The sequence below is a fragment of the Halichoeres trimaculatus genome, unplaced genomic scaffold, assembly GCF_033239565.1.
Source record: "Halichoeres trimaculatus isolate MK-OKI-2021-1 unplaced genomic scaffold, fHalTri1.1 fHalTri1_scaffold_2, whole genome shotgun sequence".
NCBI classification, from domain to species: Eukaryota; Metazoa; Chordata; class Actinopteri; order Labriformes; family Labridae; genus Halichoeres; species Halichoeres trimaculatus.
In genome coordinates this window covers 37,911,161-37,938,865 of record NW_027437180.1, presented here as the reverse complement: position 1 = coordinate 37,938,865, position 27,705 = coordinate 37,911,161, and the positions used below count along the sequence as shown (strand labels likewise).

The 27,705-nt window shown below is 42.5% G+C and overlaps 2 protein-coding genes across 3 annotated transcripts; one reads left to right on the top strand and one right to left on the bottom strand.

Annotated features, from left to right (window-relative positions):
* Window positions 1–75: 75 nt before the first annotated feature.
* Window positions 76–21,095, top strand: mark1 (MAP/microtubule affinity-regulating kinase 1). 2 transcript variants are annotated; one of them, XR_012599744.1, is made up of 19 exons: window positions 76–494; window positions 1,948–2,151; window positions 4,108–4,161; window positions 5,652–5,700; window positions 5,808–5,873; window positions 5,973–6,043; window positions 8,502–8,558; window positions 8,680–8,814; window positions 9,472–9,573; window positions 11,438–11,557; window positions 11,864–11,963; window positions 13,582–13,694; window positions 13,824–13,965; window positions 14,036–14,169; window positions 14,279–14,364; window positions 14,433–14,582; window positions 14,664–14,918; window positions 15,105–19,678; window positions 19,738–21,095. XR_012599744.1 is itself a non-coding variant. In XM_074691139.1 (18 exons), the coding sequence occupies exons 1-18, from the start codon at window positions 444–446 to the stop codon at window positions 15,445–15,447; spliced, it is 2,232 nt and encodes a 743-aa protein (XP_074547240.1). In that variant the 5' UTR covers window positions 76–443; the 3' UTR covers window positions 15,448–21,095. The 2 variants fall into 2 exon arrangements, 1 of the variants encoding a protein (XP_074547240.1); XM_074691139.1 differs by having other exon boundaries at window positions 15,105–21,095.
* A 178-nt stretch (window positions 21,096–21,273) lies between these two features.
* On the bottom strand, window positions 21,274–26,672 carry LOC141805928 (creatine kinase M-type). The gene is made up of 9 exons (XM_074691180.1): window positions 26,657–26,672; window positions 25,166–25,212; window positions 24,879–25,077; window positions 24,596–24,753; window positions 24,389–24,521; window positions 24,163–24,316; window positions 23,934–24,057; window positions 23,663–23,852; window positions 21,274–21,456 (listed from the first exon to the last, which is right to left on the bottom strand). Exons 1-9 carry the CDS (start codon window positions 26,670–26,672, stop codon window positions 21,296–21,298), a joined length of 1,182 nt encoding a protein of 393 aa, XP_074547281.1. The 3' UTR covers window positions 21,274–21,295.
* Window positions 26,673–27,705: the final 1,033 nt, after the last annotated feature.

The following is a 27,705-nucleotide window of genomic DNA, read 5'->3' as shown; positions in this document are numbered from 1 at the left end:
GTGCTCCAGAGGAAGCAGCTGAGGATGCTGGGATATTTTTAGGATGACGATGATGAAGATGAGGATGACGAGGAGGAGGAGCTCTGACGTCATAGTTTTGTTTCTGCAGTGCTGCTGTTTGACCTGATAAACTCCCGCTGGACGGATTTATACTTTCTTTACTCCTTCTTCCTCCTCCTCTTCCTCCTCTCCTCTTCCTCCCTGTCCCTCCCTCCGTCTCCTGCTCCCTCCATGCGGCTCTCTGTCCCGCTCCGCCGCGAACACCGGGCCTTCCTGTAGCCGCCGCCGCCGCCCCGGCCTGCCTCTCCCTCCGGCCGGCGGAGCCTCCCAGCTGAGCCCCGCTGAGGTGGCCTGTTGCCGGGGAGAGATGCTGTAGAGCAGCCGGGGAGGAGATGCCTCTCCCGGACTGAGGAGAGCAGAGAGCCGCGGAGGAACGCAGGAACATGTCCGGCAGGATGCCTCTGACCCCGGTGAGCGAACGAGAGTCCGAGCAGGTCAGTCCGGTTCGATTACGGCTGAAAAATGGAGTTTGATCAATAATTTATACCGGTGTTTTTAACGTTTACCGACTTTAACGACTTCATTCGCTCTCATTCTTTCACTGACCCGTAGACAGGAGGGAAATATCAGCCACATCAAAGTCTGAAAGGGTTTAATTTAGGAATATCGATTGTTTTTAGGACTTTTATTTTGTAAGGGTTGTGGGGAATGGAGGTTGTTGGTTAAAAACCAGTAAAGTCAGATCTGATTGGTGGACTTGCAGACTGGGAGTGCATTGCTCAGAGGCACACAGGCAGTACCCAGGAAACAACCTCCATCATCAAGCATCACCTGTCAGGTCACTTAGAGGTGACTACCTGTGTTGGTGCAGGGTCACTTCTATCCGACAGGGGCGCTACTGAGCAGTTAAAAACCGGGCAACTCGATGCCTACATTACCCATAATGCTCCCCTCGCTCACTACTCTGTGTTAGATGTTTGTTGTTTTTCTCATAGCAGCCAGGCGCTAACTTCCAGCTGTAAGACTTGACGCTAAAGTGTTAGAAGCTGTAGTTCCTGGAGCGCCCACTAGAGGCTGTGTCTAGAAAGAGCACAAACCACAAACACAGCCAATCAAAACGCAGAAAAAAACACGTGTACAGCCTGGTTCAAAGAACGACGATGATGGCGTCACTGTAAATGAAACGCTCGCACTGTAGGTTTGTAGTTGTTCTGGTAATTCAACAGTAGGGGGCGCTACTGCACCGAAAGCAGTGTAATAAGTGCTTATAGAGAATTGATCTGTTCAGACTGAAATCCTGTTCGATCAGTTTTTTAAATGGCTGTCTATACGGTTTCTGCTCCTTCTGCACACAGCCTCTAGTGGACACTCCAGGAACTGCAGCCTCTCATTTCTGTGTATCTGTGTTAGGAGCATCCTGTCGTGATGTTCCCTCTCTTTAAATCCTTCCCCCTCAGCTCCAGCTGGCTCCTGCTGTCTGTTTGATATCAGTTTTCCCAGAATGCACTGCAGGCTGTCTTTCTAAAGTCACATTTAGATCGTGAAGTTTGTCTCCTTCAGGACAATGAGCTCCAGCATCCCCCTCCTCTGTCCTGTGTGTGGCACAGTGTGACCTTTGACCCTGCTCTCTGTGTCATGTGCCGTCCATCGGCGTGAGGGTGTGAACCGTGAGACCCTCCCCACTGTGGGAGTGGACTCACACTCACTGAGAACTCTGACCTTTGACCTCTGGGAGTGAGAGTGTGCTGGAATCCTCCTGACACGTCCTGGTCAGCATCACAGCTAGATTAGCTCAGCTACGCTAACGCTGTAGGAGTCTAAATGGGGTGGTGTTTCCTGTGGGGAATCAGTCAGACTGGTTTCTGACGGCTCCTGTTAACCTGTGTCTCTTTAGGTCAGGTACCCGTCCATCTGTTTTTTATCATTAAATCATTTCTTTGTTTTCAGCCGAAGACTTCAGACGGCCTCCCCGATCCCCCGGCCCCACCCACTAAATCAGCGAGCCGCCACAGCCTGCCGCCATGCCGCAGCTCGGTGACGGGCTCGTCAGACGAGCAGCCGCATGTCGGGAACTACCGACTGCTGAAAACCATCGGAAAGGGAAACTTCGCCAAAGTCAAACTGGCCCGCCACACTCTGACCGGGCGAGAGGTGAGTAAAGGTCACTTCCTGTTTCCTCTGAAGGTCGTTAGTGTCTCTGGGTAAAAGTTTTTGTAAATTTCTTTTTTTATGATTTTTTCTTTTTTTTTCATTTTAATTTTGGTGATTTTATTTTTTTTTCATTGATAGGTAACTGATTTTTCTTTGAGCTGAGTGTTTTTTATAGAGACGTGAGAGTGCCAAATCACAAAAATAAATCTATAAAAGAATAAATAAATAAATAGATAAATAATGAATAAATTATTTAAGAATCTATAAAAGAATTAATGAATCAATGAAAAAAGAAATAAATTATATAAGAATCTATGAAACAATAAATAAAAAAATAAATTATTTATTAGAATCCATGAAAGAACAAATAAAAAATGAATTAATAAATAAATAAATTATTTAAGAATCCACAAAAGAAAAGGCTAACAAAAACAGAAATATAAAGAAAAAAAAAAAGAAAAGTGCTTAATAAATAAATAAATAAGATAATGAAAAAAAAAAAAAGAAAGAAAGAAAGTAGCTATATGAAGTAATATTAATCAAAGAATAAAGCCTTGAAATAAAAGGCTAATAAAAGTATAAATATATATTTTTCTGCGCATAGTTCCTTTGCTTTTAAAGTGATTGCTTTGTGATTTAAAAACTTTGATTTATTCTTGTTTATATTGATACTTTTATTAGCCTTGTCATTTAAGGGTTTATTTTTTGATTAATATCACTTTATGAAGCTACTTTCTTTATTTCTTTATTTCTTTATTTCTTTCTTTATTTTTTTAATAAGCGCTTTTCTATTTATTTATTTAATTTTTCTTTATATTAATACTTTTATTAGCCTTGTCTCTTATGGATTCCTATATAATTTATTTATTAATTAATTTTTAAACTATTTTATAAATTCTTATATAATTTATTTATTGATTCATTTGATAATTATTCTTTTATAGATTATTATATACTTTATTAATTCATTTTTCATTCTTTTATAGATTTTTTATTAATTCATTTTTAATTCTTTTATAGATTCTTATATAATTTATTTATTGATTCATTTTTTAATTATTTTATAGATTCATATACAATTTATTTATTAATTCATTTATTTATTTTCTTTTTTTATAGATTTATTTTTGTAATTTGGCACTCTTACTTCTCCATAGTTTTTGATAGTATTAACCCTTTTTAATGTTGAATGGATCACATGACTCTAAGCTCCGCCCCCTCAGCCTCTCCCCTCCGCAGAGCCATGGAAGTTAAATCTGACACAACTCGCCACCGCCTCACCATCAAATATTGATGCTGCTGATGTCACACGCTCACAGCTGATTGGACCAGAGATCAAACAGAGTGTGTGTGTGTGTGTGTGTCCAAAAAGAAACACACACACACACACACACACACACACACACACACACACACACTCTCCCAGCTGGTTTCCTGCTGCTCAGTTTGAATCTCATCGATCATCTTTTCAGACTTGAGGCGACTCAGCAGTTTTTGATTTCTGCTGACTCACTGTTTGTCCGTAAACACTAATTAACCCTTAATCGTCTGTTTGATGGAGCCGTTTGTGTTGTAATGAATCATGGGAGCGTGATGGGGGCGTCGCACGGCAGCGAGTGAACGATGATGTGTGAGGTCAGTGAGTGAGATTAGCGATGAGGAGAGGAGCTGAACGCAGCTTTAATCTTTTTAGGAAAGTGCTGTTCACAAAATTTTATTCAATTTTCTTTTAATGTTTCCAGGAAGTGATATTAGACAAAGCTTTTAAAGTCACAGCAGAGCGGTAAACACACACACACACACACACACTTACACACACACACACACACACACACACACACACACAGAAACAGCAAACAGGCGTCAGAGATGTTCCTGTGGTTTGACTCACAGGGTGTGTGTGTGAGTGTGTGTGTGTTTATAACCTGACCATCAGTGTGTTTTCTTCTCCTGCAGGTCGCCATCAAGATCATCGACAAAACTCAGCTGAACCCGACCAGCCTGCAGAAGGTACGCCCTCACCTCTGTGACCTTTTTTAACCTTGAACTCATCACCACCTGAAGCGTTATCCTCCACATGAAAAGAAATCACAACGTTCAGGTCCATAAATAATGATTATGGTGAATTAAGTACGATAACACAGGAAAAAAGTATTGAACACACCATGGAAAGGCTGTATTCTTTGGCAAGGAAATTCACCATACCACCTGAAATCTGTCAGTAATTATTACTTGAACTTCCAATTAGTGCAAACCAACATCAGCTGGGGTAGAGCAAATTGATGGTCCTATAAAAAAGGTGTTTTTTTCACCAAGCAGTTAAATAGCACACACCTCATGATGGGTAAAGGCAAAGAGCTCTCTGAAGACATTCACAACCTGATTGTTGCTCAGCATCAGAATGGAACTGGTTACAGACTTATATCAAAGCACCTGAATATTCCAGTCAGCACCGTTGGGGCCGTTATTCACAAGTGGAAGAAGCACCACCTTACCATCAACAGGCCACACACAGGAGCTCCTTGAAGATTTCTGACCAGGGAGTCAGAAAGATAGTCAGAAGAGTACTCAACGAGCCAAGGACCACCCTGAAAGTGCTCCAGAAAGACTTGGAGGCAGCAGGTATAATTGTTACAGAGAAAACAACAGGCAATGCACTCCACCGCCATGGCCTCTATGGACGCTCAGCCCGCAAGACTCCATTCCTCAAGAAAAGGCATGTTGAAGCTGGTTTAAAGTTTGGTAAACATCATCTTGACAAGCCTGTAGAATACTGGGAGAATGTTGTCTGGTCAGATGAGACCAAAACTGAACTTTTGGGCTGTCATACTACAGATCATGTTTGGAGGAGAAATGGCTCTGCACATCACCCAAAAACACTACACCAACAGTGAAGTTTGGAGGTGGAAGCATCATGGCATGGGGTTGTTTCTCATCTCATGGTGTTGGCAAACTTCATCTAACTGACGGAGCAATGAATGGAGCCATGTATGGGGAAATTCTTGATCTGAATCTGCTGCCATCCACCAGGATGATGAAGATGAGACGTGGCTGGACCTTCCAGCAGGACAACCATCCAAAGCACACGGCAAAGTTGACTCTCAAATGGTTTCAGAAAAAGAAAATCAATCTGTTAGAATGGCCTAGTCAATCACCTGACTTCAATCCAACTGAACATTTGTGGAAAGAAGTAAAGAAAAGGGTTCACCAGAGGGCACCAAAGAATATTCCAGATTTAAAGACAATCTGTGCGGAGGAATGGGCCAAAATCACACCTGAGCAGTGTGGGCCATTAGTTCAAACATACAAGAAGCTTCTGGAAGCTGTCATTGCAAACAAAGGCTTCTCCACTAAGTGTTAGATGAGTCTCAGTTAGCGTCTTGCTCGGTGTAGACTGAAGTGTTGTTAAAATCAAATGAGGGGTGGTTTGGGTTTGTGAAAGCACCCCGCTACATGCAGGTGATGGTTGGTGTGACGTTTTCTCGTCTCCTGCTCCTCAGCTCTTCAGGGAGGTCAGCGTGATGAAGATCCTCAACCACCCCAACGTGGGTGAGTCCAGTCCTCCTTTCCTCAGACGCAGAGCGAGCAGCAGCTCAGAGCTTCTTCTCTTTAAAGTGCGTAGATAAAATGACTGACGCGTTTGTGTTTGTCTTCAGTGAAGCTGTTCGAGGTCATCGAGACGGAGAAGACGCTCTACCTGGTGATGGAGTACGCCAGCGGAGGTAAAGACCGGCTCCTCCTCTGACTGTTATCAGACTCACAGCTGGAGGTATGAGACCTACGCTCACCTGTCTGTCTCTCCACCTGTCTGTGTGTCCCAGGTGAGGTCTTCGACTACCTGGTCGCTCACGGACGAATGAAGGAGAAGGAGGCCCGAGCCAAGTTTCGCCAGGTGAGAACATTTGAAATCAGCTTTACTTTGTCCTCACTGATGCTCGCTCTGCTCTGGGCTCTTTGCTGCTGCTCTGCCTGCCTTCGCTTCAGGTCTGAAAGAGACAGGGTGTGTGCTCTCACAGGATCGGTCTGCTACTGAAAACCTTTTGAATTAAAATATGAAGAGTCTCCTGTCAAATAATAAAATACAACTGAATGTGATTAAGACGCAACAAAAACTAATCCAACTGTGTTTTATTAACCATTAAAATAAGAGAAGAATTCAACAAAACAAAATGTAAATATTTGGGTTAAAGACATATATAGAATAAAAATGAAATGAAATAAAAATGTAATATGAGTGTGATTTTTATACAATTCAAATGTGATACAATTTGATGAACTGTGATTAAAAATATGATGAAAATACAGTAAAAATATGATTTTAATGGGATTTAAATGTGCATAAAAGACAATAAAAACGTGATTAAAAATTAGATGTAAATGTGAGCAAAAAGAATTAAAAAAACATTCAAAATCAAGTAAAAAATACCAGAAAAATGTATTTAATTTTTTTTTTAATAAATTAGAATACAATAAAAATGAAATGAAAATATGATTGAAAATGGAGTTGAAATACAGTAGAAATACGATCAAAAACAATTTCAATGAGATTAAAATGTGATATATGATTAAAATGGGTTTTGAATATCAGAAAAATCTGATTGTAATGTGTTTGAAAAAGATTTGATTAAAATATGATTAAACTTTGAGTAAAATGTAATTAATTTGTGAGTAAATACAATTTGTTATGATTAAAATATGATAGAATACGAGTTAAAATATTTTTTTTATTAAAATCATTGAAAATGTAATCCAAATATCAAAATATGATTTTTATTTTATTGAAATTTAAATAAAATCACAATTAAATGTGATTAAATTTAATAAACTGTGATCAAATCTGGTCTAAAAAAAATTCAAATGTGATAAAAATGTGATCAAAGTTTGCTATATATATCATTGAAATTCAGTTTAAATGTGATTCAACTTTGATTTGATATGAATAAAATGTGTTTGAATATCAGAAAACTTTGATTTTAATGTGTTTGAAAGACAATAAAATTGTAATTGCTAAGTAGAGAGAGGAAAAGGTGGTTAAATGCATTTCAAATTTGATTTAAATAGGATAAAATTTGAGTAAAATGTATATAAATACAATCAAAAAGTGATTAATTTGTGAGAAAATACAATTTGTTATGATTAAAATGTGATAAAATATGAGAATTTTTTAAATGAAAAGCATTGAAAATGTTATTCAAATGTGATCCAAATATTATTTTAATTTAATTGATAAATGACTTTTAAATTTGATCAAATTTAATTATACTGCGATCAAATAAGGTTTAAAATATAATTTGAATATGATTCAAGTCTGGTTTATGAAACTAAACCAAATATGATTAAAATGTGATAAAAATCTGGTTTAAATGTGATTTGACTTAGATTTAATATGATTAAAATGTGTCAAAATATCAGAAAAAATGATTTTAATGTGCTTAGACTACAATAAAATGGTAATTGCAGAGTAAAGGGATGAAATTTAATAAAAATATGATTAAAATTTTAGTAAAATGTGATAAAATACAATTTGTGAGAGAATACGATTTGTTATGAATAAAATATGAGAAAATCTGAATTTTAAGTTTTTAAAAAAAATAAAGCATTGAAAATTTAATCAAAATGTAATCCAAATATTATTTTGATTTTATTGAAATGTAAAATAAATAATTTTAAATGTGATTAAATTAAATAAAACTACTATCAAATTGGGTTTAAAACATAATTTAAAAATAGTTAAAATCTGGTTTAAATTTTTTTTAAATATGATAAAAATGTGATCAAAATTTGATTGAGATATGATTAAAATTTGATTTAAATGTGATTCATCTTTGACTTAAATGTCATTAAATATGATTAGAATAGGATTAAACTGCAAGTTTAGTATATTTATAATACATTTAAAATATGATTCCAATGTGGTTCAACAACAATGTTAATTAAAATGAAGTATGATTAAAATTGAATTTGATTAATGATTTAAAAACGATATAAACATGAATAAAATGTTTTAATTCGCTCCTCCACCATCAGGCTCTGCGTCCTTCAGACACTTAAAATGATCGGGCAGTATCACCATCTCAATCCCTGAACAGATCTCAGACAGGTTTAGAGAGCAGGAACTTTCAGCAGGAACTAGGGACCTTTAAAGGAACGCTGAGTTTTCACAGCAGGAACCAGGGTCTAGATTTAACTCTTGACGTTATTCTCCAGGGAGTTAAACTGAGTGGCAGAACAGTTCCTGCACAGGGGGGGTGAAACTTTCCAAAGCTTCATGTGAAGAGGGCTCCCCCCTGTGGCTCCTTTAGGTACTGCAGCAGGTTGTAATGAGCAGCTTCTCTCTGTGTTTGTGACAGATTGTGTCGGCCGTGGAGTACTGTCACCAGAAGAGGATCGTCCACAGAGACCTAAAGGTACAAACACAAACCTCGAGTCTTACGTGGGGGACTGACCTTTGACCTTAAATAGATTCAGTAAACAAGTGTGTGTATATGTGTGTGTGTGTTTGTGTGTGTGTGTGTGTGTGTGTGTCAGGCGGAGAACCTGCTGCTGGACGCCGACATGAACATAAAGATCGCCGACTTCGGCTTCAGTAATGAGTTCACTCTGGGCAGCAAGCTGGACACCTTCTGTGGATCTCCTCCTTACGCTGCTCCTGAGCTCTTCCAGGTGAGCACCAAGCTCCTCCCACCACACACCTGCTGTCTCTCCCATAATGCATCTGAGTAATATCTGTGTGGAGGCCTTGATCATTTGCTGCATGTCTGACCTCTCTCTACTCCCCACACTTCCTGTCTCCCCTCAGCAGGGAACAGACATAACAGAAATATACGGAGGCCCACTGCTGCCATTTTAATAAAAAAGAAAGAAAGAGAATTTAATCTTAATAAATGAAACAAAAATTGGAGTCATGTTGAAAAGTAAAAAATTTTTTTGTGCACACATCACTGCAGAAAAATCCAACTGGCAATTTTGACATCTTATTTCAATTTTCTTTTCTTTTTTTTCTGGTCTCTGTTTCATGACTTGTACTTTATTATCTCATATTACGGCTAATCTAATATTTGAACGTTTTCAAAATTTACATTTTATCCTATAATTAGGCTTTAATCACATGTTTCAGACTTTGTATCTCATAAATTAAAGTTAAGATTCAGTTTTTCACTCAGCCAGGTCAAGTCTTCTTTCATTTATGTTTATTTCTGTTCATTTATTTATCATTTTTCCATTTATTTAAGCAAAAAGAAAACATTTTTGGAGCAAACGTGTGTGTATGTGTGTAGTACAGCAGTGGCTGCTGGGTAACGTAGTCCTGTGACCCTGCAGGGGAAGAAGTACGACGGGCCGGAGGTGGATGTCTGGAGTCTGGGAGTGATTCTCTACACGCTGGTCAGCGGCTCGCTGCCGTTTGACGGACAGAACCTGAAGGTAACACCAACAATCTGGGTCCTCTGCCGTCAGAGAAGTGATGTCATCAACACTTGCTAGCTTAGGTAGCACACAATATGTGTTAGCTCAGGAGCTATTTCACACTTTCCACCCAGCTCCCATGTAAAAACACCACGGCTCACCTGCTCACAAGCCAATCAAGACTCGTTAGCGGTCTCACTCTTCCAACCTGTAGCTAGCTCAGTGGCTAATAGACTCTGCTTTGTTCCCATCGGCTAACTAGCTTGTAAAGCCTGGTTAGCAATCTTTGTTAACCCATGCTAGCTAACTATCACTAAAAATCTCTTTAAGTACTAGGCTGCAAAAAATGTTTTTGACAACAGTTAGCACACTAGCTTGCACCTTCCAGCAAGCTTTAAGCTAATAAAATGTGTTATCTTAGCTGCTCAGCTCATACCATATGCAAAGTCACTACTCAAAACCTTAGCTCACGTGCTTAGACACTATAGTTAGCATACCTACTCTAAACCCCAGTAAGCTTGTTAGCTGAAAGGAACAGGAACGCTAATGATGTATGAGATATTAGTTATCATTTTGGCTAGAAACTTCTAGAATGCTCTCAAGCTAATACACTCTAGCTCAGGCATGGGCAAACTATGGCTCGGGGCCACGTGCAGTCCGTTAAACGTTTTAATCCGGCCCGCTGAACTTGAAAAAATGAAATGAATAAACCTTGTTAATGTTTTCTTTTCCCTGCAATTCTGATGTTTTCCCACTAGATGGCGCACTGTAGAGACATTGGCTTTGTTGAGGTGAAGCGTAGGCCTATTACTCCACGTTTGCACTTTACCCTCTGACCCATCAGCCCTTCTGTAAAGATGAACGGACCTAAGAAAAGGAAAGTGGACAAAACAAAACTCATTGAAACACATGGAAGTGCGCATATGCGCGCGGATAAGATGGAGTGGATCGTCAGCGATCTGTTACTTATTAAAAAAAAAGCTCAGGAACATGTCTGTATAAACCTTCAATGTGAGTTATTTGTCTAATTTTTATATAGAGACGTTCACATTTAATATCAAAATATCACACAGACAGTTTTGACACAATCTTTTATTATTTTTTGTTTTTTAATTTTTAAAACCAGGACAGAAAAAACGCATTTTTCAGTTTTTCTGTAATTCTGTTTTTCCGTTTTGGTTTTAAAACAGAAAAACAAAAAAACAAGTCTGTTTCTTCGTCTTTTAAAAATTTTTTTTGAAACAGAATAACGAAGGAACGAACCATACACGGATTAAAAATCCCATTTTAATTCCATTCTCTCATATTCTAATTTTAATTTCAAAACAAAATCAAAACAGTGAAAAATGGACTGTTATTTGTTTTCTGATTTTTGATTTGAAAACAAAAAATTGAATAACAAGTCGTTATCCGTTTTCCGATTTTGGATTCTAAAACGGATATGGAATGAACGAATGATACCCTGATAGTTACCAAAGCGCTCCATCCATCTGCTCCTGCTCCGGCCCCTTTGTCAAATGTTAGAACCCATTGTGGCCCACGGATCAAAAAGTTTGCCCACCCCTGATCTAGCTTATTAGCAACTCAGTCATAGTTAGCTCACTCACCAATGTTAGCTCACCTGCTTTTACAGTCTAGTTGCACACTAGCTGTTAAACACTTGTTCGCTTTCTGGATCGACGAGCTTTGCTTTTTGTCTTTCCTGACGTCTTGCTTGCTTGTTAGCATATGTAAACAAAGTAAAGCTCAAAATAAGTTGACTTCACTTTTCATTGCTAAGTTAGCGGACTAGTCAAAGATACCAGTTAGCACACTTGCTAATGAACTAAAGCAGACGTGTAACTTCCTGTTCCTGTGTGTGTATGTGTGTGTGTGTGTGTAGGAGCTGAGGGAGCGTGTCCTCAGAGGAAAGTACCGGATCCCCTTCTACATGTCCACAGACTGTGAGAACCTGCTGAAGAAGCTTCTGGTGCTGAACCCCAGCAAACGAGGCAGTCTGCAGGTAAAAACCAAGCACGGGGAGTTGAACCAGCAACCTCAGATGGTTTTAATGAATCTGAGCTCATGTGATGTCTGATCGTTGTGATGATCCGTCCTCATGTAGTGTCTCAAACCTCTCTAACAGCAGCAGCCAAACAGTCACAGAAAACTGAACCTCAGCGTTTACCGAACCAGTCTGTGCTCAGGATTTGATCAACTCTGACTCTGTTAATGTCAGGATGACACAATTAAAAAACTTTATTAACGAGGGTAATTTTACTAAATGATGTTTTTCTCTGGGATCATTTCTGAACTTTGTGTTTTGCAGCAAATCATGAAGGATCGGTGGATGAACGTGGGCTACGAGGAGAAGGAGCTGAAGACGTACAACGAACCAGAGCAAGACTTCAACGACCTCAAACGTATTGGTCAGTGACACACACACACACACACACACACACATACACACACACACACACACACATTTAGGAGTCTTAGCTCCGATTCACATCAGTTACACTCACAAGAGCGCTAAGTACGCCATCTTTAAACCTCAAGACTGGTTAAAAGTTAAAAACTAACCCAGATAACCAGATGACCTTTTATTTATATTCAGTTTATTAATTTCACCCCTAACCCTGTAATTCTTCTGCACTAAACTGATAAATTGGCTAAACAGCGGTGCCTTCAATTATAAGTGTCTCAACAAATGAGTTTTTCAAGATATGAGCCATCCCCACAGCTAAATCTCTGCGTTGAGTTCAGAGCTGGATAAAGGTTAGGAGCCTGTTTCAGATACCACACAAAAGGCACAGTGAGCACCACACATTCACCAAACATCCAACTATCATCCACTAAACCACCCAGTATCTGCCAAACATCCACCAAACATCAACCAAACATCCACTTATCATCCGCTAAACATCAAACCAGGATCTGCCAAACATCCACCAAACATCAACCCAGCATCTACCAAACATCCACCCAGCATCCACCAAACATCCACCCAGCATCCACCAAACATACACCAAACATCCACCAAACATCCACCTAGCATCGACCAAACATCCACCAAACATCCAACTAGCACCAACCAAACATCCACCAAACATCCACCTAGCATCGACCAAACATCCACCACACATCCAACTAGCACCAACCAAACATCCACCAAACATCCACCAAACAACCACCTAGCATCAACCAAACATCCACCAAACATCCACCACACATCCACCAAACATCCACTCAGCATCCACCCAGTATCTGGAAAACATCCACCAAATATCTGCCCAGTATCTGCCAAACATCAACCAAACATCCAGCAAACATCCACTCAACAACCACCAAACATCGACCAAACATCCACCAAACATCCACCAAACATCCATCAAACATCCACCCAGCATCCATCAAACATCCACCAAACATCAACCAATCATCCACTCAGCATCCACCCAGTATCTACCAAACATCCACCAAACATCCGCCAAACATCAACCAATCATCCACTCAGCATCCACCCAGCATCCACCAAGCATCCACCAAACATCTGCCCAGTATCTACCAAACAGCCACCTAGCATTCATTACACATCCACCAAAAATTCACCCAGCATCTGCCAAACATCCACCAAACATCCATCAAACATCCATTAGCTTAAATAAACCAGTTTATTGCAGTTTATTTTATTGTGGGTTGATACAATATTCCTGACTTTGAGTTACATTTTTTTTCATTTAAAAAATAAGTAACAGAAAAAATGTTTTTTTGAGGATCTGGAACCAAATAATGGCATTTCAATTTATTTCAATGGGTAAAATTGATTTGGTATATGAGTAATTTGATTTATGAGCTCCATCATGTTTGAAATTAATTTTATGAGTCAAGGCACCGCAACATTTTTGATCTCACTAAACCAGAAACAGCTTCCAGAAAGATCCACCATAGTAATGACAACAGACGTGACTCTGTAGTGGAGACCACAGCATGAAAAAAGTGTTTGTGCGTGTGTGTGTGTGTGCGTGCGTGTGTGTGTTCCTGCAGAGCTGATGGGGACGATGGGTTTCCCTCAGGACGAGGTGAAGAAGGCTCTGGAAGGTCAGAAATACAACGAGGTGACAGCGGTCTACCTGCTGCTGGGGAGGAAAGCTGGAGAGGTGAGTCAGAGCCACAAACAGTCCAAACCTCAGGCCAAAGACCCAGGACCAGACCCGCCTCTGAGTCCAGATCAGCTTAGCTTAGCATCAGGACAGGGAGGCACGAACTGATGCTAACTCTTTCAACAGTTTGAGGGAAACAACTCTCTGTCCAGCGGTAGCCTGGGTCAAAGGTCACGGCCCAGCAGTGACCTCAACGGCTCCGGTCAGTCCCCGGCCCACTCTCGCAACGTCACGACCAATCAGAAGCAGCGGCGCTTCAGCGACCACGGTGAGTCTCCGTCTGTTAGCTTAGCTCGCCGCTCACACAGACAGTTAACCTCTCTCCCTGTGTGTCTCAGTGGCGCCCTCCATCCCCCCGCCCGTCTCATACACCAAGCGCGGTCACGCCAACAGCGTGGAGAGCGACAGGAAGGAGGAGCCGGCCTCACCTGTGGGAGTTCCAGACCGCAGGAGGTCAGCCACAGCCTCAGGGGTGAGAGGACTCAGGGTCTGGACTAAACCAGGACCAGATCTACTTTCAGAGTCTGCGTTCAGGAGTCACATGACCATAACTGTGATGTCATAATCTGTGTATGTTTCAGAGCATAACTCGTAGAAACACGTACGTTAACGACCGGACGAGCACTGACCGCCACTTGGCGTCCGTGCAGAACGGGAAGGACAGCAGGTGAGAGGAGTCCTGGGATTGGTCGATGGTGTAAACCCTGATCAGAGACTAACCTGAGTCTGTTTCAGTCTACCTGAGGTGCCTGCGGCGTCCCCCTCGCCCTCCCCGGGGGCGTCCGTGTCCTCAACACGCCCCCGACATGTGAAGTCCATGTCAGCATCCGGACACCCCATGAAGTCCAGTCTGCCTCCGATTGACGACAACGCCGAGTACCAGAGGTGAGTCAGCCGCTCACGTCGCCTCACAGGTGAGCGTCATTTAATATCGGGTCAGTAACCTCCTCCGCCCTCCTCCCGCAGCTCCCCGCAGCAGCCGCCGTCCTCGCCGTCAGCCTTCAGCATCACCAGCAGCAGCAGCACTACGCCGGATCGAACCCGCTTCCCCCGGGGCTCTTCCAGCCGTTCCACCTTTCACGGCGCTCAGCTTCGAGACCGTCGCCCCGCCACCTACAACGGGCCGCCCGCCTCCCCTAGCCTGTCGCAGCACACCGCCTCACCACTACGCGGAACTTCCAACTCGCTCATCGGGAAGATCACTTCCAAGTTTGTTCGCAGGTCAGTGACATCATAACGAGACTCTGTGCTGATTGGCCGCCTGTATGTTGTCTGAGAAATGCAGAGGTGGAAAAACACCAAACGAATTTGGCGAGTTCTCCAGGAGAGGTGGCGCAGGTGAACCTGGTCTCAGACCGCCTCTGATGGGGGTCAGGTTTTCACCCTTGCGTGTGTTCCCTCTTGCAGGAGTTTCTCAGGCGAGCCCAAAGAGGACTTGCGGGACTCCAAACCTCGCGCTCTCCGCTTCACCTGGAGCATGAAGACCACGTCCTCCATGGAGCCGGGCGACATGATGAAGGAGATCCGGAGGGTCCTGGACGCCAACAACTGCGACTACGAGCAACGAGAGCGCTACCTGCTCTTCTGCGTGCACGGAGACGCCCGGCAGGACAGCCTGGTCCAATGGGAGATGGAGGTGTGCAAGCTGCCCCGCCTCTCGCTCAACGGCGTGCGCTTCAAACGGATCTCCGGGACGTCCATCGCCTTCAAGAACATTGCCTCCAAAGTGGCCAACGAGCTGCGGCTGTGACACGTGATGAAACAGTAACCTCTAACACTCAGAGGAGGACGCCTCCTCGCACCGTGACGCCTCACCAAGTGATGGCGTCCGTTTTGTGTTTAGCACTACTCCTCGCTAACTGCTGTATGACTCAGCAAAAACACCTTATCCTACTAAACTCACTATTTAATGTTAGCACTAAGTGTTTGAAACCAAATAAACCAACGACTGGCGTAGATCCTCAGCGGGTCGTCCCTCAGCGAGGAGCGAGGAACTTAAAGACGCTAACGACCACGAGGAGAGAGCGGAGGCTTCCTGTCAGTGCTGGGCTGTTTAAATGCACTTCAGATGCTTCAAACAGTAAAGTGAAAACTCCTCCCACAGGAGGGCGAGCACAGGGTCGTTTTTATGACGAGTCATGAGACAGATTTTAAAACCACGTTAGCATCAAGCGGTTAGCATGTCAGAGATCCAGAACCAGCTCGGACTGACCGGGACTGCATGTGATCTGGACTTTTAGACCCTTCCTTCCTGCAGTGCATGGAAATGCATCATCCATGTTTGTAGCTAAACGTTAATGCTAATGCTAATGCTAATCTGGAGTGCAAGTAAACAGTGAGCGCCGTCACCTCAGCTCGACCTGCGCAACCAGCATGCTCCACTGCAGCGCCTCCTGTCTATCAGCTAAGTTCATAAACCGGCTTTAAGAGGGCTAGCCTAGCCGTTTACTAGCTAATGTCTGCTAACTGCTAAAGGACAACAACACTCGACACATGATATTGACGACAAACCTCCCTCTGAATAAAATCTTGTGAGCTCCTTCTGGACAGGGGGATGTTAAGATGCTAATGCTAGCATAGCATCATGCTGTCTGTAGTTTGATTCTGCAGGTTGCGCAGTTTACGACAGAGGTGACCAGTCACGGAGGTGATATTTCTGTCTTTTAACATCTTGAAATGAGACATTTTTCTGGGCCTGTATTGCACATCCAGCCATTAGGGATGACAATGGACCATTTTTACCGATGGTAACAAAAAACTGGATTAGCGGTACACAGATTTAATGGTGGTAGACTCCACCATTACAGCAGGAATATAGCGACTGTTGGGCTGTTTGAAGGATGGTGGACCTATGAATGAGTCCTTTGGAAAAGTTTGACAATGTCGAGATTTACAGCAAGATCAAGAGACAGGAAGTACACAGTTTGAATTCCCCGACATACGACCTGTTTACACCAAGCAGGTCAGTCCGGGTCGTCTCAGTACGGTACATGCTTTGTGGCGTTCCCTTTGACCAAAAACCACTTTGCGACCTGTACCGTCCCACTTTTGGGTTCCCTTCTGTTGGGGGTCCAGACATACAGATCTGACCCCAGCAGATCGAACTAGAAACATCACTTCCTGTGTGACAGCAGTAGTAAAGAGCACCACATAACCCTGCCGTGTTTAAACCTCCAGTCCATTTCCTGAAGAGAACTTTCTGTTTGTTTGGAAAATGGCGTCAAACTATTGTAGAGGTTTAACTGTCGCGTTTTGCTTTTTTATTGGACTTATCAGCGGGGTACATTGCGTCGTACTACCATTCCGTCACGCTTTGTGTAGCTGACGTTAGGGCTGGGACGATATGCTATCCTCACGATTCGATTCTATTACGATCCCAAATTGTGTTTTTTTGATATTTACGTTTTTTTGTGTGATTTTTACTTTCCTTTTTTAACACCAGACCATGGGAAAAAGTTAAATGATGATAATGTCAAACTATATCAGGAGCCACATTTTCCCATAAGATGCACATCACTTAAGTCAGAGAGAAACATTTCGCCCCCTGCTGGAGAAAAGACGTAACTTTTCTCTAATCCATCCAAACAAAGACTGAAATGAAGAATTTTAATCGGAAAAAGAAAATCGTGATAAAATTGTTTGAAAAAATAAATCCTGGTTTATTGATTTTTCGATTTAGGTCTCCATTCAAGCCAGTGTGTTAACTTAAACTGGATCCGTTCTGTTGCAGTCGGTCTGCGTGGCTCGTCAGTCGAGTCGCAGTGATTTGCAGTCATCCTATTTTTGCCGGACACAGAGCTGTGATGCATTAATTCAGTGTAGGGAAGACCCAGAGATTTTCAAAATAAAGCAAAATGTGTCAAAACCAGTTTGCATTTAGCTTGGCTCTACTTGGTGGAAATGGGCCTAAGGGCTGGATGTGCGTACCTGGCTCAGGTGAAGTCTCATTAGATCATTTAAAAAAAAAAACAAGACTTAAACACTCGATAAGGTTCCTCACTGTCTGATAAAACCAGAGACTGCTAAAGGAAATGGATTAGTTCAGGATAAACTGAACCCCCATGAATGGGACTTTACCCGACCTGATCAGAGCAGGTCAGTAAACCAGCAGCAGCACCTCAAAAAGTTGCCCAATTCTGCTCCAAAACTGCAGACCTGGCAACCCTGCTTTGGGCTTGTTTTATGTTTTTTGGGGGTCAAAGTGGCTGATTTGTCCAGGAACAAAAAGAGATTTCCAACAGGTGAAAAAAAGTTTTTATACTCCTTATAAGACAAAAACTACCATAAGTGGGGTACACTGTGCTGCACTGCTGTAGCGTCATGCTATTGCTCAGCTGTCGCTGCTATCAGCAATCGACTTACACGTAGCCAGCCTAAAGGGGCACGGTTGGTACCAAACTGTACTGATCCATACCGGACTGCCTGGTGGAAACAGGGCTTAAGGTGGTGAACATTTTCTCTGAAAGAGTCGCCCCCTGCTGGTGGTTTGAGAGTATGCAGGTTAGCAACATTAAAGCTCTGGATCCATGAAGTCGGCTTCTTTCACAGTCTCTGGTTTTATCTTTACGAGGGAATGCGATGCCTGTGACCTCTGACCTCCTGAAGCAGTGAGCCCTCCTGCTCCCCCTGCTGGCCAACGTTAGCATTTCTGCAATAACAGCCCAACAGGAGCTCTGTGGAGCTCTTTCCACTCGGACAGCTGACAGATCAGAATGTGTTCCATCATTCCTCCTCCTCCTCCTCCTCCTCCTCCTCCTCTTCCTCTTGGTTATTAACGCTGTAGAAACGCTACCTGTCCAGGTGAACATGTGCAGGCACAGTATTGGTTTGTGTACAGTCTGTTTTTATTTACATTCTTCATTCTGCAGCGTCCTGGCCTGAAACTCTGGGCACACCGTTACTTCCTGTTGGTTAAACTCTGTTTCCTGTCTACATATCCTTACTTCAAACTTAAAGGACTAGTCTGGTGATTTTATACGTTCTCCATATCGTTCAGTGGTTCCTTCTGAAGGCTCTGCTGCTGGGAAGAAGAAGGTGGTTATGTTTTTTTGTTTACAGGAAATAGGGCGGGTTTTGATCGCCGTGTACGCCTCTGTCCTACCGTCATATCTCCTCCGCCATCTAATGCCTTCTGATTGGACTGCTTTATATTTCAGAGATTTTCAGTTTCTGTACAGATTGTTTCTTCTTCCTCTTTTCCAACCTGTGCATCCCGGAGCCTGGAGCTGGCTCAGCTTAGGCCCTGAACGTTCACTGTGCAATGGTTCTCCATCACTGGTTGTCGAAGAACACTTTGTACTGTTTGTCGAAGCACTTCTAAAAAGTAAGGGAACTAAAAATTCAAACTGCAAGAAGAATCCCAACATTTCTACAACCCCAGCTCCTGAAACAGAGTCTGATGTTTGTAAATCGTTTAGCGGACACGTCAGATGGGAAGAGGTTCCCCACAGTGAGAGACTGTTTTTTCGACAGTTTGAGACTGTTCCTCAGAGTTTGTGAATTCAAGGCCAATCCCAACTCTTTCCCTTAGCCCTTTGGTTTTGCATGGCCACGTCTACTGAAGAGGTGTCCCAGTTCCTTGTAAGGTAAAGGGGAAGGGCTACCCAATCCTTTGCAACTCCTCGTAAAAATCAGCCATGTTTTAGTTCTTGGTTGTGTTTTGAAATTGCTCGTTATAAGGATCTAGCTAACGCTGCTATAGCTGCCACAGCTAATGATAGCTACACCGATGTCAGAGCAGGGTGACAGATTTACGGCAAACCAGACTTCACTACAGTGAACTGCATTTCATGTATCATCATACAGAAAAGTTGCATTCAGGAGCTGCATTAGCCACATAGGCTACGATAAGCTAACATTACAGTATTCAGAAGCTACATAATGTAGCTTCTGAATGCTGTAACGTTAGGTATTCCTAGCTTAGCTGTCTCATCACTTATGTAACGCAGTCCATGGTAGTGAAGTCTGTTTGCTGTGGATGTGTCGCCCTAATCTGACACCAGTTTATCATCGCTTTGTAAAAATGTGTTCGCTTTGGAAGAGAAGAAACAGTCGCTCAGCCAGAGACAGCCAGAGAGACGGGGGGGGGGGGCCTAACGCAGCGGGGATCGAGTAGCGTCTCATTTCTAAAAGATGTGTTTTCACGACATCCCATCAAAACAAAGAGCCAAGGGGGAAGGAGCAGACAAAGGGAGAGGGGGACGAGTGACAACTGGGTTTGTCTCTTCGGAGAACCTGTAGAAACCTCTGAACTGAAGGTACACTTGTGGGTGCAACAGGTAGGAGGACTAGTCCCAGCCCTTCTCCCCCTTCAGGTACCAGACAATGGGCCGTTCTTCCATCTCCCGGGCGGCAGTCAGTCAGGGTGCCTGAACGGGGTGGACGCTTGTCTCTTGAGATAGGGGTAAATGGGGTGGACACTTGTCTCCTGAGATGGGTCCCTTCTTGGGCAGAGGATTAGGATTCTGGTGAGGGGGAGGTGTCCATCTGGCACGGCAGATACGGCAGTGAGTGGAATATTCCCCAAAAAATTAAAAAAACAAAAAGGAAATCTCCACCCCGAGTGGGAGAAAGTCGTACCCCCTGGAAGGGAGCTTGCACCCAAGCAAGGGGTGGGTGCCCGTCAGACCATCAGTCTATCAGTCTTGTAAAAGCCAAGAAGTGTCATTGAAAGAAATTGAGACTGGATGGATGACATCTTCAGGCCCCTATGCCACAGTCTGTAGTGGAAATCACCGCATTAAAACAAAATCCCCCCAAGAACCATCGTTGCTGTTGTTTTCAGAGCTGGGGTTGTAGATCTTGGTCTAATTTGTACATATTTCGGGTCTAACTGATCAACAGGTGTAAAAATGAAGATTTGGAAACGCCAAAAGCTGTTTTGATCCTGCAGAAGGTAAACAAGCTACAACGCAACACCCCTTATGTCCACTAGAGGTCATTATTTCTGATTGGAGTTGCAGAATATGGTAGTTGCTGCTCTACCTCTTCCTCGTTTCTTTGCCTTATTTGTGATATGATGCGACTTTGGTGTAGCAAATGAAAGCTCTGATGAAGGATCATGTTTCAGACGCCACGGCCTGTTTACCTGCTGCAGGATGGAGAGATCTGAACTCTAGTGACCTCTAACGGACCCGACCTCGCCTGTGACATCCTGGTCGGTCTGGGGTCGTGGAGGTCGTCTGGTTTGAATATGATGCTGCCTTCATGTAGCCTGGGACACGTTGTAAATCTGAGCCTCTTACTTGAACTTAGCCTCACCTCAGCTTGCAGGTAGTAACAGGTAGTAACAGGTAGTAACAGGTAGTAACTCGTAGCAGGGGGGCGAGTCCGACTCTCTGGGCGGAGAGTAGCAGACGTCCCTTGTAGCCACGATGGATTCATTTCAAATAAAAGCCTCACAAATGAAACCGGCTCAGCTCGACTCTTTTCTTTGCTCATCAGGAGGAGAAACTTTGGACACAGAGGAGGTTTTATTCTTTAATCTCGATCATTTTGGGCAAACATGGCCTTTCATCTTCTGGTAACACGTCTGAAACAACACTCTATTGTCCGATAGGTCAGTTTGCCTCCTCATTCCGACCAATTAACATCCAGATCTACTTCTGTGTAGGAACGAGGTCGTCGATGTCCCCGCCCCCCTTCAGCCTCTTCTCCATGGCGATGATCAGTTTGACCCCATCCACCACCAACTGGGCCAGCGCCACCTCGCTCACGCCAAAGGTCCCCACGTTGCTCAGACAGTACAGCCCAGGGGATTCTGGGAATGAAACAGGCAAGGAGTTGCTGGTCTGCCTCTTTCATCCGTGTATCATTTAGTTAATATTCATTATAAATCAAAAACAAAACGTTGGAAAAGAGTTCATTCTCCGTTTTTTAGTAGAACTGAAATTTGCTGATCTCTCCAAGGTTGAATAATGGGCCATGGGCTGATTTTGATTTTATAATTTTATTTATGAAACACATATAAAAGTATTTTCATCACGGGTGTATAAAAATTTTTCACATTATGTAAATATTTACATATATTTACATGGGGCGTCTCAAAATGAGTGAATCATTTAGAGATTCCTGAACGTCCAGAGTTTTCTTTGCCCTTTTTTTTTGTCCGTACCTTTAAGTGACCTTAAATTATACTCCGTTTCTTTTCTCGACTGTTGTATATTGGGTCATTTTTTTGATAAAATTACATAATATTCCACATAAAACATAAGTAAGTCAAGAAGGAAAATCTTCTGACAGTTTCAGTTTGCACTATCATAAAAAGATAAAACATACTTTGTGTTGGTAGAAAGTTGAAATTGGTCTGTACTTTGTAGAATCGCTCTAGTTTCAATTTCACAGCGTGAAAATACCATTTGTCTGGTTTCATCTACGCGCTTTTGACAGAGAAGTTACTCCATCAACAGCTTCAAGGTCACGATGATCAGATAAAATAAATGATAAAAATCAAAATCAGCTCCTGGCCTGTAATCCCTGTTTTTAATTTGTTCAATTGATATTCAATTATTTATCAAAAAAACAAAACATTAAGAAGATGACATGAAAACGATTAAATGAAAATTTGTTTTTAAATGTCCTGTTGTTGAAATAGATGAGTATAAGTATTCTATTTTAGTTACCATCCCTAGTCCGCAATATAAATTATAAAAAAATAAATAAACAAAACAAAAAAATGTATATACATGCAAACATTTTTCACAAAAAAACAAAATAAAAATAAAAATCTCTGTAACTGAAAAAGGAGTTTGCTGAAGTCGTGGCTCATTTTCTCTGTCCTGTACGATCTATAAAATTATCCAAAATATCAGAAATGCAAATAAAGAAAATAAAAAACAAAAGATTTACTGTAAATTATTCTTGTTAATTTTTGACTTTTACCAAACCCCCTGAACTTGATTTAAAAAAAATCTTTTTTTTAAAAAGTTTTGAGTACAGGTGGAAGACTTTTATTCTTTACTCAAAATTATTTCTCTAATGTTTTAAGTTTACAGCATCTAAGAATTTTAAGGTGTGAGACTCTATAAATTATGATAGGAAGTAGGGGTGGGTAAAAATATTGGACGAGGGCCACGAGAGACCAAACAACAACAAAAAATGGCAGCCAAAGCAGCAGCAGCATAAAGCCAGATCCTTCAGCTTTTAAGTTTGACATTTGGTTTGTTTTATTGCTCCAAAAGGTGAGGTGACACACCACATATGTTCACCCGGGGCGTGAAAATCGATAACTGAAGCATCTGAATCAATATCAAGACAAATCGATATGGAATCGAGTCGCAACCCAAAGAATCGAAATCAAATCGAATCGTGAGGTTCTTAGCAATACCTAGTCCTAATTGGAAGCTTTATTTATTATTCTAACAGATCAAATGACGTTAAATCATGGGCCTGGGCCGATTTTGATTTTTCATTTAATTTGTCCGATCATCGTGACCCAGACGTTAAAGATGGAAAAGCTTCTCTGTCGAGGGAGCGTAGCCGAAACCGGCTTGATGAGCCGACTCTTAAAGATGGCGACGACTGAATAAATCGTCAGGATCTTTCAGGGATGTTAGTTAGCTTCGTCATCCTTAAGAGTCGCTCGTTAAGCTCCTCTGAATCAAAGGAAGTGGTCCAACCATCAAACCGGCTTCACCTATGCTAACTGGATGGAGAATCTACTCCGTCTACAACTTCTGGGTCATGATGATCAAACAGTGAAATAATAATACTGAAATCAGCCCATGGTCCCTGATTCAACTTATTTTCTTTATTTGTTTTCATTTCAAAAAGGAAAAGAATTGAATTTTTAACTTTTTGTTCAGTTGAGCAAATGTTACCCAGATTCTCTGCTCCTGTGGTCTGATCTTTTTCGAGGTTTGACTTTGGTATTTTGAGTTTAACTTGAACCCTGAACCATACGTGTGTGACCCGTTGCCTCAAAGGACGCTGTAAATGAGACAAGGGTAGACCAGGACCTGAGGTACCTGTCTGATCCATGTGAACCCTCAGTCTCTTCAGGACGTCCTCCAGGCGTCTGTGTCTGGGGAGGTGTTGCAGCCTGAGGTGGACTTTGACCCTCAGACCCGTCCCCACGTCCGCCGGAGAACTGGTCACCCAGCCGAGCTGCTGCTTCCAGATGAACGGGTGTTTGAGCTCCCTGTACGAGTCCTCCAGCTGGGTCACAGTGAACAGATGTTAAAACCAGATGCTGAGAGTCTTCATGGTGAGGCGGACTCACAAAGACCAGTTCCTCACCTTCTGCAGGTATGTGTAGATGTTTCTGAGAGCCTCGGTGACGTTGGCGTTGTCTCGTGTGTTCACAACCTTGAGGTGGTCGTCTACGTTGATCCAGATCACCAGGCTGCCGTCTTCACTCACCCTGCAGCAAAGCATCATGGGATACTACAAGTTTGGCACCAAATATAAAAGACACAAACATAACCAACAAAAACATGCGAGGTAGACCAGCAGCTCCCAGACTGACCACACGGCCCTGGCATCGGGCCAGTCCCGAGCCACGCCGGTGCGGAGCTGGAAGGGGGATGGGGAGTTCAGGTTCAGCTTGGTCTTCTGCTCCTGGTCCAGCTCCTCCAGGGTGAGGAGGCGACCCGGCAGCTCCTCCTGCAGGCGCTGCAGAGCTGACGACAGACAGGTGAAACTCTTTCGTAACGTCCTACCTGAACCTGCCGGTCTGAGTGAGCGTGCAGTACCTCTCCTGGCCAGCGAGAGGAGCTGTCTGCGCTCTCCTCGGCTGCAGTGTGTGGGGAAGCTGAAGTCCTCGACGGCTCGGACGATGCTGAGCTCACAGCTGACGGCGTACGAGCTGTCCAGCTCATCACCTCCCTGAAACACGCGGCTGGCATCGTAACGTTTAAAGGGACAGTTCACTGTTTTTAGATCAACACAGACTCTGTTACCTTCAGGTTGTCGTAGTTGAGGTCGCTCTGCGGCGTCTCTTTGGTGACCTTGTGCTGATGGAAAGCCTCGATGATTCGGTCAAAGAAGTCGCAGAACAGGATGTAGGACTGGGCGTCACCGGCAACACATCCGACAAATACAGGACCCGACCAATCACCTTTCACTTCAAACAAAACAAAGAACACGTTCAGAGACCACGGACTCAGACTGATCCACTCCTTTGATCTCGATCAACTCGTTTGATCTGGTTTTATTGCTTTGATCTCGTTCCATCAGCATCACCTGGTTCCTCGAGGCCGGGTCGTATGACATCATCAAAGATGACCCCGCTCTGGGTGCAGCGGTCGAACTGTCGGCGGTACATGGGCAGCGTGAGGATCCGCCCCATCAGAGTAGAGTTCCTGTTCAGGTCTGGGAACTCCAGCTCAGGTGTGACCCTCCTCAGGTGGAACTGGGACATGGGGTCAGGAGGAACCAGACTCTGGGACACAGAGGGAGCAGGATCTTTATTCTCAGGCCAGCCTCATTGGCTCTGCCTCACACTGCGCCACGCTGCGTTGAACGTTTACCTCCAGGACGGGCCGGTACCTCGCCTCTTTGGCAAAAACAACCGGAGCTGGAACAGAAGCAGAACGTGAGAGTCTGAACGAGTCCGTTCAGTTTTAGAGACGGGATTCAGCTTTAAGAGTCGAGGCAAGCGACACACAGAGAGCGCCAGCGAGGGACCAAACATTAGACCAAGAGATGAAACCATCCAACATCAGGACACAGGAAAGAGATGGGCTTTATTTTTATTTTTCGGAAATTAAATAATCTCTTTGTAAAATAAACAGCAACTGAAAAACAAAAACAAATTAGAGGGAGAAAGGGTCCACACATTTTTTAAAATCTAACCCCTTTTTATCTTTTCAAATCTGACTTTTATTCACAAATCTGAAATTTTAAGGCACAATAGTAAAACCTTCATCTAAATTCAGAATCTCATAATTAAAAATAAATAAAATAAAAAGTGAATTCTGGGATTAAAATCAGATTAAATGTCAAAGGTTAATTCAGTGTTTTAAATTGGATTTTTTAAACTAAATTAGGAATTAAATCTGAATTTTAGGGATGATACTTCTTCTTTTTTTAGGAAAAAATATAACAAATTTTTGGATAAAAGTCAGAATTTTAAAGGAAAGTTAGAAAATCTTTCCATTAACCATATTTTTCAGTGTCTGGTCTCCAGGAGTTTTAAAGCCACTGGATTAATTTCTCAGATGTTTGATCTTAATTTTTTGGAATTCTAAATTTTTTTTCTTAATTATTCTAAAATAAATAAATAAATAAATGAACAAATATGACATTTAATCACAAGTATATATCCTATGACAGGCCACGTATTAAAAAAAAAAAAAAAAGTAAATAAATAAATAAACAAATATGACATTTTATCACAAGTTTATATCCTATGATGGGCCACATATTTAAAAAAATTAAAATTATTCTGTTATTTTGAAAATTATTAAAATTTAGAAAATAAAAAAATAAAAAATTTAATCCCATAATCTCTTAATTAACTTTATTCTTGTAAATTTATGAGTTTAATCTTGTAAATTTGTTTTTCTTGTCTTTCTTTTACCTAGCCCTAATTCTCCGTCGTAGGATCCTTCTTCTTCTTCTGTTTGATTATGACAAAAATAAAAAACACATTTTGAACAACTCTACAAACAAAGCTGAAAAGGTTGACCCAGGATTTTAAAAAATGAAAATGAAATGAAATGTCACCAGATTTAATCTTGGAGCGTCTGATGCTAGCTGGCTCGCCATCAACTGAGAAAAAAAGAAAAACTGTGTTAGTGAAACAGGGAGGGACTCAAACGTTAGCGTCTGAGGCTCAAACCGTCTCTGTCCTCTGATGTCATGACGGGCTGAGCTCTGAGCATCAGCTGCTGAGCGCCCGAGATGGACGGATGAACACCCTGTTTCCAGCCGTCCACACGTCCTCACGTCCCCCTGATCCTATTCAGACCTGGGACAGAGACGGGTTAGTTTAGAGAAAACGGAGGCAAAACACTCACGTTTGACCTTCCACATGTTGTCAGCGTCCGTCAGCGTCCGTCAGCGACCGTCAGCGACCGTCAGCGACCGTCAGCGACCGTCAGCGTCTGTCAGCGACCGTCAGCTCAACAAAGGCTCTAAGAATAGTCCATCAGTCCGAGCGGCTCATCCTGCAGCCTGCAAGGGTCAGGTTACTGACCAAACAATGTCAGCTGTTTATAACCCCTCACACACACACACACACACACACACACACACACACACACACACACACACACACACACACACACACACACACACACACGCACACAGACTGTATATCAATGTAACTGCTGTGATGTCACCAAGTGATCTGTGAACTTTATTTATTCTTTTGGCGTGGTGTGGAGGTGACCTGGACCTGGACCTGGACCTGGATCTTGATTTGGAGGGGTCAAAGGTCAGCAGAGATGATGTAACAGAGATCGTCACTGTGAAGCTTTTATTTTGACTTTTTACTTTTCTAATCCATGATATCTCTCCTTTTTGAAATAACAAACGTGCTTTTATTTTGAAAAGACAGAAAAAAGGTGCTTTCATGAGATTTCAAAGGCGGAGCAAAAGAAAACCAGAAGAAGGATGGTTAGTGAAAATGTTTAGAAACTGAGCTAAATATTTAGAATCAGGACATTTATTTATAACATTCAACATTTAGATAAAATATTTGACAAATATTTCTCTAAATCTGCAGAAAAAGTGATGTTTTTGAGCTGAATGTGGAGAAATGTTGTTGATGTTTGTTGTGTGCACCAGCCTGCAAACACAGAGGCTGTGACTCTGTTCCAGACACTTTCTCCTCCCTCTTCTCTTTGGAGGAGGTGGTGGCCTCGCTGTTTTCATAAAAAAATGTCTGAAGTGTGTTTAACGTGCTCTTCAGTAAGTTACAGATCCACAGCTGGATGTGTACCACACAAAAAGTCGCCTCCAGTTGCTGACACCAGACACCAACGCCACATGTGAAGAGCTTCACCTGCAGTGAGCAGACAGGACCCAGGAGACAGAGACTGAACAGACTGCTGAAGAAGCTCAG

Coding starts and splice junctions, on each gene's coding strand:
- mark1 (XM_074691139.1), top strand. CDS start 444: ATGTCCGGCAGGATGCCTCTGACCCCGGTGAGCGAACGAGAGTCCGAG. Junction 4,162..5,651: donor ACCCGACCAGCCTGCAGAAG/GTACGCCCTCAC, acceptor CCTGCTCCTCAG/CTCTTCAGGGAGGTCAGCGT. Junction 14,170..14,278: donor GGTCAGCCACAGCCTCAGGG/GTGAGAGGACTC, acceptor TGTATGTTTCAG/AGCATAACTCGTAGAAACAC.
- LOC141805928 (XM_074691180.1), bottom strand. Junction 24,754..24,878: donor ACCCGGCCTCGAGGAACCAG/GTGATGCTGATG, acceptor TTGAAGTGAAAG/GTGATTGGTCGGGTCCTGTA. Junction 21,457..23,662: donor GGTTCACATGGATCAGACAG/GTACCTCAGGTC, acceptor TTTCATTCCCAG/AATCCCCTGGGCTGTACTGT.